We start from the raw sequence: 15,008 nt of genomic DNA on the forward strand, positions 1-15,008 counted from the left end.
TGACACTAAAAATTATTGATATTTGACAGTTTAGCATTCATTGTCCACAGAGATCCTATCAAATTTGTGAATTTCAGCCAGTCTTCAGCATAGTTGTTGAATTCAAAGAAAACTGATCTGTGAATTCTATTCTCTATTATCTTTGGTTTGCTTATTTCTTTTCAATACAAAAAATGGCTGCTTTACAACAAAATTTTTCAAAAATGATTTCAGCTCAGCTACGCAATAAAGCAAACGACTTTTTAAACTCAAGGAAAAATGCTAATAATCTTGCCGATATCATACAATTGTTTGAGGTAAGCATATTTTATGTTTATAGTACTAAAAATAACATTGAAACTGCGTCATAGGTTAATCAATTTTAAATTATTTTATTTTATATTTTTAGGCTGAAACTGAAAACTTTACATCCGTACTCCTTGCGATTGAAGTAATATTCACTGAGTTACTGAAAAGAGGTGATCTTTTACAAGTGGTCGTGCCATTAAAGCCAGCAGGTATGATGGTTTCTAGTCATTTTACACACGCAATAATTTTATTTTAAATAAGTTATTTACCTTTAAACCATTAAATTAAATGCATTAAATCTAACTCTTTTTTAAAGATCAATCTCCTGAAGCCCAATATAAGAAATGGCTGAATGAATGCTATGAGACAGCACTTACTCATGCTTTACAATGTGTAAAAAAAGGAAAAATAACTTCACGGCTCCAAGCCCTGGTTACTTTATGTAAGCTGATGCAGGCTGAGGGGAATTATCCTCTGGAGCCTTTGAATGGTTACTATTTTCCTTCAGTCAGATTGAAGGTAAGAACCAAAAATTTATCGTAGATATATATATATATGATTTGTAATAATTTATACTGTTGGGTTTTAATATTAAGAGTATGTGCGATTAGTTCCAACTGTAATGCAATGAGAAAAAATAAATGTAAGTTGGTCATTCTGGTATCTTAAGTACACCAAAGTTTCAAAATTTTACTTCAAAACTGTCAACAAGTGAGACTCCTATTGACTTCATCCATTTTCTATATTTAATTAACAATTTTCTTACAGAATATATTTAATGTTTTGTTGGACTCTGAAATACCAATGTCGGCACCAATAACCCGTTTTCAAGAATTTACTGAATACAGGGATGTGCAACAGTTTGGTCTAAAGGTCTTAACAACACTTGCATACCGCAAGTAAGTAGAACATAATTATCAAAAAAAGATCATATATAAACAAATTGTGTTAGTCTTGATACACTTTAAAGTACTATATGAATATGAAATAAAATGTTAATTATTTAATTGTCAATCTAACATGTGGAATTTGAATTTTTTTAGGTCTCCATCACATGTTTTTATACAGAATTATCTAGAGCTTTTAGATAAACTACTTGCATTGGAGATGCCAACAGAAGTTAAAAAAGCCAAGGGCAAGGAAGATGATAAAGAGGATAAAGTTCTTTGCAATAGTGGTAAAGCTTTTACATATTATTATTTATTTATGGTCAATCCTATGTTTCTCTGACACAGTAGGCTATAAAATAAATAGTACATCTTAGTCAAACATTCAAGTTAAGAGCTTTGAAAAGATGTTACTCATTATGGTCTAGCAAACCTATTGTCATACTAGTTTTTAGGTTAAATAATTTTAAAAACCATCTTTAATTTACACACCATCAACTAATTATACTTACTATAACAGGTAAACAATTCCCATTCAGTCCACTATCATGCAAGCGGTATGCAAATCGTTGCTGGGGATTCGCCTGTCAGTGGTCTCTGTGTGAAGACCCAAAGACACACAGACGCGCCCTAATGCTGTTAGTAGAGAGACTCATGCCATTGCTAAATAAGCCACAGCTTGCTACTGACATGCTCTGTGACAGTTTGGATGCCGGTAAGTAGATACAAATAGTTATAGATGTTGGGTCATATTAATTTTGAATTGTCTCATAGGGGCTGTTCAAGAATTACGTAAGCACTATAGGAAGGGTTGATTTTCTTATTTGGTGATTACGTCGACAGTAATTATTTACTTTTTTACAAATATAACTCACACATTGTCTATGCTTGAAAACGAGATGCATTTTCGAGGATTCTACAAAAAATTAATATGTCTATGCACTATTATTTTTGAGAGTTTTGCTTACTTTAGCTGACAAGAGGGGGGAGGGAATAAATTGCAGTAAATCTGCTTACGTAACACTTAAACGGTCCCATAGTGATAAAAATATTAGATTATATTATAGAATTTATAAAGCCGAAACGGTCAAGGAATGATCTGTTCAATAGTTTACAACACATTATCCCTCTTCACATAAAGTCTCATTACATGTTCTTACTAGCAATAATCTGTTTCATACAGTTAAATTAATTCAAGTCTGTTGATGAAAGATATAATTTAGGTACCATATTTAAAACATTTATAAGAAAATTTTATATTTATTTAAGTAGTATATCTGACATGGAACTTTCATGGTTTAACATTTTAAATTTTGTGAGATTTTATTTTTTATTTTACCAATATTACAGTCTAACAATTTTCAGGTGGTCCTATCAGCATGTTAGGTCTCCAGGGTGTGTTAGAGTTGGTCCGTCACCACAATATCTCATACCCAGATATATATGACCGGCTCTATGCTATGTTTGAACCTGAAATGTTCGCCACGCGCTATAAAAAGCGACTGATCCATTTGGCGGACATATTCCTCAGTTCTACGTAAGTTATTGGCTTGCAAGATTATACGAAAATTATTAAAACTGTCGTCTTATTAAAAAAACATGTGTGTGTACTTATGTAAACGCGTTAAAAGTTATACTTCTTTGGCGTAACAAGATAAAAATCGTTTTAAAAATTTATCTTTTGCCTTATTCTACATTTGTGGATAAAACTACACTAACAATAGAAAAAACGTATGTAATAATATAGATTACTTAAATATCACAAAAAAAATATTTCTACATAATTAAAGAAATGGACATTTTTTATTTTAAAATGTTGTCTGCTAACTTCAGGGTGTCGATTTTTTGTGACGGTGTGCGGGTGTCGGTTTTTTGTGACGGTGTGCGCGCGCATCGTAAAAATTAACTCTCATCATCCGAACGCGCCAAAAGAAGTATAACTTCAAAAATGCTTTTACTTTTATAAGAAATTATGACCGATCAACCACTTCATGAAATGATCAATGTAATGAGGTTTTAAAAACATATATTATTTTCCAGACATTTACCAGAAAGTCTTGTTGCGGCATTCGCAAAGCGCATTTCTCGCTTAGCACTCGTGGCTTCACCCGACGACGCCCGTAGTTTGTTGCAAATCGTCGCTAATTTGCTTCTTCGCCATCCAGCGCTTAAGAGGATGATCTGCTCTGAAGATTCGCCAGCTATCAGTAAGTATCTTCTATAAGTAAAGATATTCGTACATTCGCCTTTGTTGAGCTACGCTTGGCGATTAACAGCTGATACTTATTTAAATGTCAAAAGCAAGTAATTAAGAATCTTACTATAGTCACTGATTAAAATTAATTTAGATCAAAATAAGTGGTCATCCAATCACCATAGAATTATATTGGCAAATATGACAAATATACAGAAAATATTTTGACAGCTTTACGATATTTTAAATTAATTGAAAAAGGATGCTATTTACGCAGTTTATAATTATTGACAGTCTCATCTTCTTACAAGAGTTTATCTAATATATAATTATGTCAGTAAATGTTTAATCTTATGTAACGCAACCTAACTCGCATTGCTTACAAAACTTGCCTCGTTACTGCACTTTTCATAGCGTATTGTTAAAAATAGCCTCCTCATAGTACATGACATTTCAGTGTCAAACGACCCCTACGTAATGGAAGAGACTGGCGCGTCTCGTTCCCGGGCACTTGGTTCTTCATTATGGGAGGTGCGAGCTCTTTGTCGCCACTGGGCACCGGAAGTCACCAGTGCGGCTACACGCGTTCTGGCTTCGCATAATGCAAGGGATCCGCCACTTTCATTGGCCCCGCCTGAAGATAATGAGGTTGGTACATCTTTCTCTTTAGGTTATATCACCAACTAATCATCAGCTTTCAGCTAGGGATACTTGGAATGGGTAAAGATTTATTTCAGTTTTTTAAATAGATTCAAATCTTAGCAACTTCTCGCTACTTAATTTTTCCCTTGTTTGTGTAGGTGTAAATATTATGATTGTCATAGTAATATTAAACAGTATTGTTTTGAGAATTCAGGCATAAACTTTATGTTAATTATGATTATCTTTTTACTGAACTGTGTAAATCTTGACAAGATATACACAGTTCCGAGAGTTCGTTCATCATATGAACTAGTCGGGTTTTAAATTTGTAATATGCAGTGGTAGCAGCTTTCAATTAGTGTTGACGTAGGTCACGTGATTTCTTGTCGTTATGATTCTACCCCTTAAAAACTTCAAAAGCCATTTTAGATTCAGTGTTTTTCGGTCATGCATATTATCAAAATGATTTGAACTCAGAGGTTTATATAGAGAAAAATGTTTTTATTCCGGAAAATCTAACAGTTTCCGGGGTAGCATAGCAAAATTTTCCATGTTGGTACTAAAAAGGTAGGCTAAGTAAAGTCACATTAAGGAGAAATGAAGTTTACGTAATGTTTTGGTATAGACCAGGGAGGCAAGACGAAATGAGAAAAAATTTCTGCTTTCGTAATTAATATAAGCTAGCCAATTTCTTTTTTCTAATTGACTTTCCTCAATTCTGACTTGGATATGAATGTATTAAAAACAATTACAGCAATTCGAAGCGGAACTGAAGAAAAGATTCAAGACTATAGAAATCAACTTCATTCGGCCAGATGGAATGTGTATCCCGAGTGGAGAACGACTAATGACCTACTGGGATCTAACTGCTTAAAAAAAGGTATGATTTGGTTCAATATTTGTAAATCCCTCCGAAAAACAGTTCTTGTATTTGCAATAAATTTGAATTTGTGCCACCAGGGCTATTATTACTTTATTGATTGAAAGGTTTGGTACTGTATATTATTGAGTGACATCATGCTAAGGTGTCAGTTAAACCATATTATATCACATCTTATGGTTGTAAGTGATCAGGAGATAATGCCTCTTCATCTGCCATTTAGTAAAATACCAAACAATAATATCAAGGTTTCATAGAGGTTTATTTTTATAATATGAGACCTGATAAAGGGGATAAGGCATAATTCTTTATGATTCAAGATAGTTCGGGACAAAGTAACCTCATTAAATTAAAATTATTTTTTCTGATAAATAATAAAAACAATAGAATTAGATTTTTTTATCTTGTTTATTTCCAAATTCCACTTATTCTGTGGTGCTTTGAAAATCCACTGATCGATTTATATTTGATCAGTAGATTTTAAAAGTCAAATGACCAAATATATAAATAAGGTTTTCATATAACAGTGTAAAATTCGATTTTTGAACCACAAAAAATTTGTAATATTACGAAGTTACAAAAGTTTTTTTCACAGTCAAAGGACAATAGTTGAATTGTCGGAATTATATTACGAAGATTTAGCGATTCAAAAATCTGAAAGAGTTGTACATTGAAAAATAAGTTTTTAAAAATACCCATTTCATACGATTGTTTAGTTTTTGTGTCTATTTCTAAGCATTTTTATAAAATGTAGTTCAACCCATCACCCAACATAATTAAAATAAGATTAATTAAATGTGGTGTTTTCATATTTAATACGTGTCTGTATTTATTATATTTCTGTGATCGCGTTATGCTAATTTTTTAGAAAGGAATATGATTCCGTTATTAAGTTAAAATTGTGTTTTTTGCCATTTCCAATATATTAGTTATCTGTTAAAATCTCGCTTTTTTTATTTTTTTACCGACTTCAAGAAAACCGAAGGAGTCCATTTGACTTATCACGATTGTTTGCCAATTCCTCTTATTGTTTTGTGCATTTAGAAATAAGAATATTATTTCAGTGTGATAGGAATATAGATAGTTAAGAATTAGGATTATTTCGTTGTTTTAAGGCACTAACATTTGCGATATATTTTGCACTGTTAAGTAGTATAAGCACCTAATCTTCTATATTTATAAAGCTGCTTGCGATATCTTTACTAGTTTTGTTTAACAATTAATAAATTGCTTTTATTTTGACAATATACGCACAATGATCATAATAATTCTAGTTTTGTTGAAAGTAGAAAATTGCGATCTTTATTTATAGTATGTTCTTTGATTGTATTTGAGAATTTTTTTTTTCTGTCAATACAAAAATCAAGTGCAGATAATTAGTCTATTATAATAAAGTTTTTAACTATTTTGTATATAAATAGACAATTCCAATAACTTACCAGAATAACAAATTCGCAATTCGTGTAATCTTGACTATTTGAAATACGTTTATAGGACAATTTAAATCAAATTTAATGTAATATAATTTTATTATTCCCTTAATGTATCAGAACTATTTAATATTAATGTGAAAAATTAACATTGCAAAGATTAGAACTTAAAACCTCCGTAGAAAAATCGTACGTATCTTAAAAGTGTGTCCACTACTCAGCGGGGAGATTATTAAGGTATTATGGAATACTTTAATACATCCGTATAAAAGTATTGGAATTATCTATAATTTAAATGTTATAATAATCTTCCAGTGAATCTTAATGTAACCCTTCTCATTCCAGTCCCTTTTTTTTCTTTTACTTTATTGAAATGTGACATTAAACTATTAGATTAAGAATGTGTGTATTTTGAAAATAACATAATTATTGGATTATATGATCCCAATTGCTTGATGTGTTCACATTAATGTGTCGACAAAACTGTCAATAGTAAACACGTTTATTAGAACTGTCGATTGTCTTACTGGAATGAATTTGATTAATAGAAATAACCGCCATATTATTAGTTGTGCCTCGCAGTTAAGATCACAGGATGCGGAATCTGAATCGTAATTAAGTTTGGGATAATAGAAAAAAGCATACTATATTTATAACTTTCGTCTGAATTCAGATCCTGTATAGTTAAAAAAACCTACCCAGTACCATTGTGCCACACTTTTATATGACATACAAATATCTATCTATATAGCAAAAGAAATATACTTTTACATATTGTTAAAAAAAACTACTAGATTTGCAAACAAGATTATTAATGAAAAAGAGATGGAAATATGCATTCCAGTGTTTTTTGGTACTTTGGCAAAAGAATCTCACTGTAGTGGTACCGGAAACAGAATTTATTTACCTATTTCATTGAGAGTTTCTTTTCTGTCAAAGTTTATACTTTTGCACTAGTACTAGTACTTGTTTTATAACACATTACAAAGTAGATTTGGCGAAGAAATGAGAGATCTCCTCTACAGATCTAATTATAATAAAAATTTGAAGTGCACCATTTTCTTAAGCATTTACTTCTCTTTTCATCGTTGACATTTAAACAAAATTTGACAGAAAGACCAGTTTAGTGGTGCAATAAGACCGATTTAGTTTTTATGAAGTTTGTCTAGATTTCTCCGACTTTTTATTGGTACCAATACAAAATTGTAATCGCTCCGCACCTGTGATGTGATTTATGTAACAAATTACTGTTAGATATATTATATGTTCGATTATGTTAAATAAATTATGTTTAAAATAATATCGTTTTATTTAATAAACACCACAATAAAGAAGATATTTATTTATAAATTTAATATTTTCGGCTCATTTAGAACGAATAAATATGACAATAACTAAACTTATTTATATAATAAATAACCTTTAAGTCTTTTAAAACCAGCTTGTGCTGCACGCATTTTTGGAAAAACATTTAGCGCCGACAGACAGTTGACTCTTTGAACGTATAGATATGGTATATTATATAATATATATTTATATTCAATATCCCCAAAACGTATATATACAAAGTGGAAACTTAACAATAATTTATAATCGCCAGAAGTCACGACTCATGATACAGTTGGCTTTTAACATTTCCCATTTAGACTTCGTCTTTCAAAATATTTACAGTTAAAAATAATGGCTTCCACCCTCTAGGCACATAGGTGCAAAGGATACTGTCAATAATAACTATAAATTCGTAATATTAATCCTACTATTGCCATAGAGTTTAAAATCGTTTTACGTATTAACAAGTCCGAGTATTTAAATAGGTTTGGAAGTATAAATTATGAGCAAATACTCTATTCGGTTTTCATATAAGTGGTCGTGGTCACTTCCAAGTGTCCAAAAAATATTATATTATAACATAAACCAATTCATCGGAACCGTAAAATACCGTCACGTTTGCATAATTTCTTCTTGACTATCACTGGTTGACTTCGCGTGACAGCATGTGATCTGAGGGCTGTCCTCTCTTTCTACTTTCTCTGTTTCCGTCTCATGGATCACAGCTTTTGTATCTTGACTAGAACAACAAGTATCCGGCGGAGACTCCTTACAGCAGCCCTGTCGCTCTGTTTGTAATAACTGCGCTTCAACACTAGAATTTTCTTTGTGACAACTTTGTTTTTTCGCTCTGGCAACTTTGGACGGACACCGTTTGGCTCCATAGTAGCAAGTATTAGATCGATCTGTCGAGGTAGAGGCTGGGAAGTAGTGTGAGGGCTGTATGCAGGTGCGGGTTTGACAGATGAAATTATCAGACTCTGTGCTAGATCCGGAGTTTAGTAGCGGTGGGGTTGTGTTTTCGGCTGAAAAAAAACAAGTAAAAACAGCGGTACTTACAATATATTTTTCCCGCTACTTAGCTAACTACTTTTTCGTTCTAAAGTGAAATATTTAAACATCTAAAATTGTTACTAGAAAAGCGGTACCAGATTATCACGAACTGAATAAATATCCTTTCATTTTGCATGCTTAGGCGAAATAACCCTAACTCAAAACTATTGCTAAAGCTAATGAAAGCTGCTCATATACATGTGATATTTGGAACACGATTTCTATAGAAATTGACGACGGTTAAATAGCTTTCTATAAATAATCTACGACTCGTTGATATTACGACTGATATTTGAGCTACATAACTCGCATTCTATGACTATCTATGTTATTTAAAGCATAAATTAAAAAATAAGCAACATGTGGCAAAAGGGAATCGAGGACTAGAGGAAATATTACTCAGGAAGGCGAGTAGGGTTCAGAAGACAGTGGTGTGCTGGCCTGCTGCAGCTCTATCGCGTCCATCTGTTTGCACAACTTGCCCTCGCATTTCTCCCAGCTGCATTTCTCCTTGTTGCACCGGTCTGGGACATATAGGGATAGGGGGGATAGGAAATATAGTTACCAACGTAATGTAAGCAGTTATCCTATTAAAGGTTGAATTTTTTGTTTTATTATTTATGTGTGAATAGGTATGTATTTGGATTAGACATGACCTAAAAAATGTGTATTTTATGTTAGAATTTTAAATCGCTGTTTACTTTCCATAGAAAATTTACCTGTGGATAATCTGTCTCTATTCATCCCAGTGTAAACACAATTTGACAGAAAAAGACAAAAAGGAGTTAGACCAACTTAGTTTTTATGAATAAGGCACTAAGAAGAAACCCGTATTGTAAATAATACCTGTATCATCACATTCAGGAGTACAGATAATCATTCGCTTGGTCCCGAAACATTGCATCTGTAGCATTGTTAGCTTCGGTCCGAAAAGGAAATAGCCTGAAAAAGATTAAGATCATATAACCGCCTTCATGACCCCATCGGTCTATTGGCTTTGCAAAGTGCTTAAAGCTACACGTATAAATAGGAATGGTGCTGGGGTATAATCAGAGACGAAAATTAGAGAGAACTATTACTTCCGTGTGTCAGAAACGTAATGGAGTCAGTCTAGTCTCGAATAAATTTTACCATTAATATTACTCTAATTCATTCGTGTACACTGCCTGATGTTAGCGATTCGCACCTAATAATACTTTTGTAAGTCCTGACTCGAATCGTAAAATGATTTAAAAACAAGAAGTCAAAAAGCTCAAACCGTAACGTAAAATAAACGATTTATTCAAAACTAAGTTTATATATTGCAGCGTAATTCATTTTGAGATACAATTATCAGACAAATTTAATCGCTAAATAATTTGCCAGCACCAGTTAGATTTTTAACAAATTGACATATAAATCGACAGACTCACCTAGCATCATGCCAAGCACCACAGCGAGTATTAACTGAACGTTATACACCATAACGACTAACATGAGTAGATAGCCAACCACGTTGTGTACCAGGAAGATGGCAGTCTGGTGCAAATTTACTAAAGTCCTGTGGAGATGAAACATTTCTCGTTTTAAAAATTATATATCCAACCCTTCTACCAACTTCCTTCAGTTATTGTTTTTTTGAGTTTATCGCAAAGAGAAAGTTGCGGACAGACGCGACTGTGGGCTTGTTAGATATATGTGTCGCTGGCTTTTTCGTAGTCATTATCAAGCTCCAGAACTCAATCATATGTCTCTCAAATCCGATTACCACGAAAGTCTCTTCATTTTTTCGAGTTAAACACTTACAATAACACTTTGTAAAAGAACTTTCAAAATTGTGTCGGTACAACCAGAGATTACCCCTTACCACGACAAAGGGTTGTCAGATTCACATTTCACATACTTTATCTCTTTATCATATTAAAATAGAACATGTTGCTTATCTTACATAGTTGGATTATTATTTGCTTAGCTTATCTTAGCTAAATAAGATAATACAATCGGGCATTTGAAACATCCTTACCTAAGTCTAAAAGAGTACCACCGACTGACTTGTCCGGTACTTGCGTTTCTACTCGTTGTTGGCTCCATCGGATTACCTTGCTCTCTGAAAAAATATTCAGTGTAAACTCAATAATTTACACTATCTAGACAATAACACCATACAACCAATAGTTAAGTAGAGGTAAAACGATATCTCTATCCATTCTCATGGATGATGGAAAGAAATAACTACCAATCGTACAATAATCGTACCATATCTTTAGATATTTTTCTTATGTGAACTAAAAATGATCAAATAACTTTATTTATCATGTTAAAAGCTAAGTAACATACATTGGTCTTTTTTTAATCAAAAAAGAAACGAAATATTAATCAATAATAAAAAAATAAAATATGTATAGTGTACGAGTAAGTGGAGCCATTGTGTATTATAAACGGTTTTGCGAGTACATTTTGTTTGAGATATTTTTCATACAAGGAACGCATATAATTTCAATAGCATTTTTATCAAAGCTTAATTAAATAACAAATATTTACGTAAATGATAATAAGAAGGAATTGTAATCGATTAGCCTTATCTCAGCTGGATAAAATGTGATTGTAAATTGTAATACCAATTCTGATTTCTAAGTTCCCGCGTAAATTTAGCCTTGAACTACTTACCACTTTCAAATATATAACGCACTTTACATAACATAAAAAATATTAAATATGACGCGATATTATTACTTTTTTTTTGCGTACAGTTGCGAAAAATGTAAATCACAATTATATAGATATATATAGAATAAATTAGGCATGAAATTTCCACCAAGCTTTCTAAAACTTTAGTATTTCAATATCTCAATAATAAATTAACAAATGTAACGATGTAGTTTAAAATCAGTATCGATTCGTAAAAACTTGGGAATTACGTGGTATCAGAACTGGTTTCGTAATCGCTATTTAATACGTATAAGCTTGCTTATACTCCTCCTCAAAATATCTCTAAGATAATTAGAGGAAATTACAAGATATTGATAAATTGCAGGATGTTTGTGTTATTTCGCAGTTTTCCTGCTCCACCCAAACTAAATGTAAATGTGCAATACAATACTGTCCTGTATGAAGGATTGTAAAATTGAATACAAGGAAATGTTTAAGTATTTAATATCTTGTATAGACAACTTGAGTATGCCTCTGTGACATAGGTCAGATATAAAAAGTTTTAGATTGGCCCACAAGGGTTTGTTACTAAAATGATAAATTATCATTATAATGTAGACATGCGTCTCGCTTGAAGGAACTACATACTTTCTACTCCAATTGCATAAAATCACAACTTTAAATAGGTGTACCGTATTTTTTATCGAGTATCAAATGAAATAATTCGATCTAAAAGTCTGAACACATCCCGGATATCATTATAATTTTGAATTTAACTGAACTAAATTTTCTTATACTCAGTATTTTCGTAAATAAAAGACAATATTAAAGGGTTTATATTTGAACGATTGTTTGGACCTACCGTTCGCACAGAAGATTCCTTCGTTCATCGGAGCGGTAAGGGTAAAGTTTCTTGTGAGCAGCGCGCTGCACCCGTGCTAAGTAAACCTAAAAACAGCCCTAAAAATAAATAAAATAGCAATACTAACCTATTCGCGTTCATATGCATACCTACTATATTTCATTAGTCGACCTGAAAGTTTTCGGTTGAAAAAATATGACGGTTTCAGAGGTAAAGAATATTATGAAGTTAGTCTAAGTTTGGCCATTCAGCTGTTAATAAATAAATAAATGTCAATCTAATGTATGCATTGTAGCGTTACGAGATTTTAGTCTTAATATAAGTACCTACTAATCTACCAACGATTATATTTTAAGTTTTGATTAGATTTCTATGATACTTGGAGTATATTTCTAGCAAATAAGTTAACAAAAAGAAGATACGCTGATACACCAAAGTCGTTCTTGTAACTTTTTTAATTAAAACTATATAGTACCTTAGAAGCTTCAAATAGCAGCGACACAAAGAATAGTACAATCCATGTAAGAGCAAAGCTCCATCGTGTGTTGATGTTTAGTCCGGAAAACAACAGCTCACCAACATCATAACCAAACCACATCCACATATGCATACACATGGCTTGACCTACAACAAAATTTTATGAAAGTGCACCCTCGCATTAAATACTTCTGCGTATACTTTCCCACAATTCAAATAGCTTTACAGTGCTTTTGGTGAAAATCTGAATGAAACTTCACACTTATATGACATTACCTGACTTAAATTGCTTATAAACTATTAACTCCTTTAAGATTGTTTAAGCGACGGAAATAATTGTGTTTACGATTTTAAAATAAGTACAAACTTGTTTTATACTATTTAGTTTAAAATTGTAAATTATCAGCTATATATATATAGTTAAGTTTATGTTTTGCCATGTTTTAGATAATTTTGTAGACTTTAAATTGCAAAAATGTATATAGTTTCACTTAAGGAAATAAGATTTTTAAATGACTATAAGTTTTCTTTGCTTATTCAATGTCATTCATCAACAATATACTTCTTGGATTTCTAATATAGTGACTACTGCCAACTATTGTACTTACTTCAAGTTACATGATATTTGATTAAGTATGAAAAGTAATATTTAATACTACCTGTAAATAAAGCCACTTACCACTAGTTAGGACTAGGTGTTCTTATAAATACTTAGAACCAATACAGTATGTACATTTTAATATGATAACAAAAATATTATACCTACTTGTTTTATTTGCACCTACTATCAATTATAGTTGAATGTTATAATAACATATGTGAACAATGACAGTAATAGATTGTTACCTAAACAATCTTACTTTTTATTTTAAACAAAACAAAACTTGACACTAAATATAGAAATGAACATACTAACTTAAGTTTTGTTTTTTTTACTTATTATACGTATTGAAACCATCATTCAAATAAGAAATTTCTCCAATGTATATTAAAACAACAAACAAACTGATGTTTGACAGATAAGCTATCATAAACCCTCTTATGTATCACTATCAGTTTCAATTGTTAGAACATTTAAAACACATTTATATATATGTATGTACTTTAAAGAATTGTGTCTGTAATCTGTATACTTTATATATGTTACTGGGCCATGTCAGCATTAAGGGATTGTTTGTCAAAAAATAACAGCTTAAATTTATATTTCATTTTTAGAAAATGATTATATGTAGTTTCCATATTTTTTTTATTAGTTTTTAGGTGTTATAAAAATAAATATGTATATATAAAAATACTCATTATCATTTTTTATAATCATTCACAACACAACTTGCAAGAGCTTCGATTTCACCTATTTACTTAACTATTAGTGAAAAAAATGAAAGCTTACCTTTATTATTAGATCAGAATTTAAAAATCGTACAAATCGGATCATTACAATTTACATCCTTATCAAGTTCAGAATGTAATATATAGTTGCAGAATATTTAATTTATTATCAGGAATATACGATTTATCCGATATCCAAATCCCAGAAAACTTATATAACGATAAATACACTACACACGTTGCTTAACCCACCAAGTTAGTAGGTGAATGCTAAAACTAAACTGATTACTATTTTATTTTGATTAATTAATTGCGATGGATGTAATATATTATGTAGTTTACCGAAAGTATCAGATTTTGAAGTATGAAAGTTCAACTATACTCGAAGTTCGAACTTCAAAGTTAAAACATTATTGTCATTTGTCAAGAGTCAAAAATAGCCTATCACACGACGTACTCGTTTTTTAAATAATGGCGGCTGTACATATTCGCCGAGATATCCGAGGGTAAGTTTCAGTTACTTGGGTTATCATAAAGGTAAGATTTGGAATGGTATTCAGAATCTTGCCCTCTAAATCATATTTTATTTTTTCCTTTAAGTATTGTTGTTTTGTGTGTTTATGTGAGTGTGTGTGTTTTCGTTTGTAATAAATGTTATGTCTATGTCTATATACTTAAATGTAATTGTTTTTATAATCAGCTTACGATACTAACTTTTTGAGGTGCCGAAATTTCTAAGAAAGACGCCTGAGGTCATATACAGCCGTCTCGCCTTTGTTATTGTTTATTGCATTAACACGTGTGCCATTATTATTAGATCACATTGCCCGAAGGAAATTTTGGTCTCAGTTACTAAACACACCACCGTCACATATCGTGTATTATCAATCGTAAACAAACTTTGAAACTGTCAAGATGGCCAGTAACAGAAAAGCGTTATGTTTTATGTGTTTAGAATAGTTTACTTATTGATAGTAATAAAATTAGAAATTATTGTAGGTTATTGATT

At 31.5% G+C, this 15,008-nt stretch overlaps 2 protein-coding genes across 3 annotated transcripts; one reads left to right on the forward strand and one right to left on the reverse strand.

Moving 5' to 3' along the window:
- Positions 1-134: 134 nt before the first annotated feature.
- LOC125063454 (nucleolar complex protein 4 homolog B) lies at positions 135-6,944 on the forward strand. The gene is made up of 10 exons (XM_047669890.1): positions 135-296; positions 389-497; positions 605-807; positions 1,057-1,187; positions 1,332-1,465; positions 1,696-1,890; positions 2,541-2,712; positions 3,216-3,382; positions 3,827-4,017; positions 4,766-6,944. Exons 1-10 carry the CDS (start codon positions 174-176, stop codon positions 4,883-4,885), a joined length of 1,545 nt encoding a protein of 514 aa, XP_047525846.1. The 5' UTR covers positions 135-173; the 3' UTR covers positions 4,886-6,944.
- A 702-nt stretch (positions 6,945-7,646) lies between these two features.
- Positions 7,647-14,370, reverse strand: LOC125063455 (probable low affinity copper uptake protein 2). 2 transcript variants are annotated; one of them, XM_047669892.1, is made up of 8 exons: positions 14,061-14,370; positions 12,669-12,817; positions 12,194-12,279; positions 10,706-10,789; positions 10,116-10,243; positions 9,550-9,645; positions 9,103-9,227; positions 8,537-8,675 (listed from the first exon to the last, which is right to left on the reverse strand). In XM_047669892.1, exons 2-7 carry the CDS (start codon positions 12,807-12,809, stop codon positions 9,103-9,105), a joined length of 660 nt encoding a protein of 219 aa, XP_047525848.1. In that variant the 5' UTR covers positions 12,810-12,817; positions 14,061-14,370; the 3' UTR covers positions 8,537-8,675. The 2 variants fall into 2 exon arrangements, with proteins under 2 accessions (XP_047525847.1, XP_047525848.1); XM_047669891.1 differs by lacking the exon at positions 9,103-9,227 and having other exon boundaries at positions 7,647-8,675; positions 14,061-14,365.
- Positions 14,371-15,008: the final 638 nt, after the last annotated feature.

Source organism: Pieris napi, chromosome 3 (genome assembly GCF_905475465.1).
Source record: "Pieris napi chromosome 3, ilPieNapi1.2, whole genome shotgun sequence".
NCBI lineage: Eukaryota > Metazoa > Arthropoda > Insecta > Lepidoptera > Pieridae > Pieris > Pieris napi.

What these genes read in the sequence shown, in the direction of transcription:
- LOC125063454 (XM_047669890.1), top strand. Translation starts at nt 174, where the DNA reads ATGGCTGCTTTACAACAAAATTTTTCAAAAATGATTTCAGCTCAGCTA. An exon ending in CTGTGACAGTTTGGATGCCG is followed by an intron (nt 1,891 to 2,540) that starts GTAAGTAGATAC and finishes AACAATTTTCAG; the next exon opens with GTGGTCCTATCAGCATGTTA. An exon ending in GACATATTCCTCAGTTCTAC is followed by an intron (nt 2,713 to 3,215) that starts GTAAGTTATTGG and finishes ATTATTTTCCAG; the next exon opens with ACATTTACCAGAAAGTCTTG.
- LOC125063455 (XM_047669891.1), bottom strand. Translation starts at nt 12,809, where the DNA reads ATGTGTATGCATATGTGGATGTGGTTTGGTTATGATGTTGGTGAGCTG. An exon ending in TGCTATTTGAAGCTTCTAAG is followed by an intron (nt 12,280 to 12,668) that starts GTACTATATAGT and finishes GGCTGTTTTTAG; the next exon opens with GTTTACTTAGCACGGGTGCA. An exon ending in TGGTACTCTTTTAGACTTAG is followed by an intron (nt 10,244 to 10,705) that starts GTAAGGATGTTT and finishes TCATCTCCACAG; the next exon opens with GACTTTAGTAAATTTGCACC.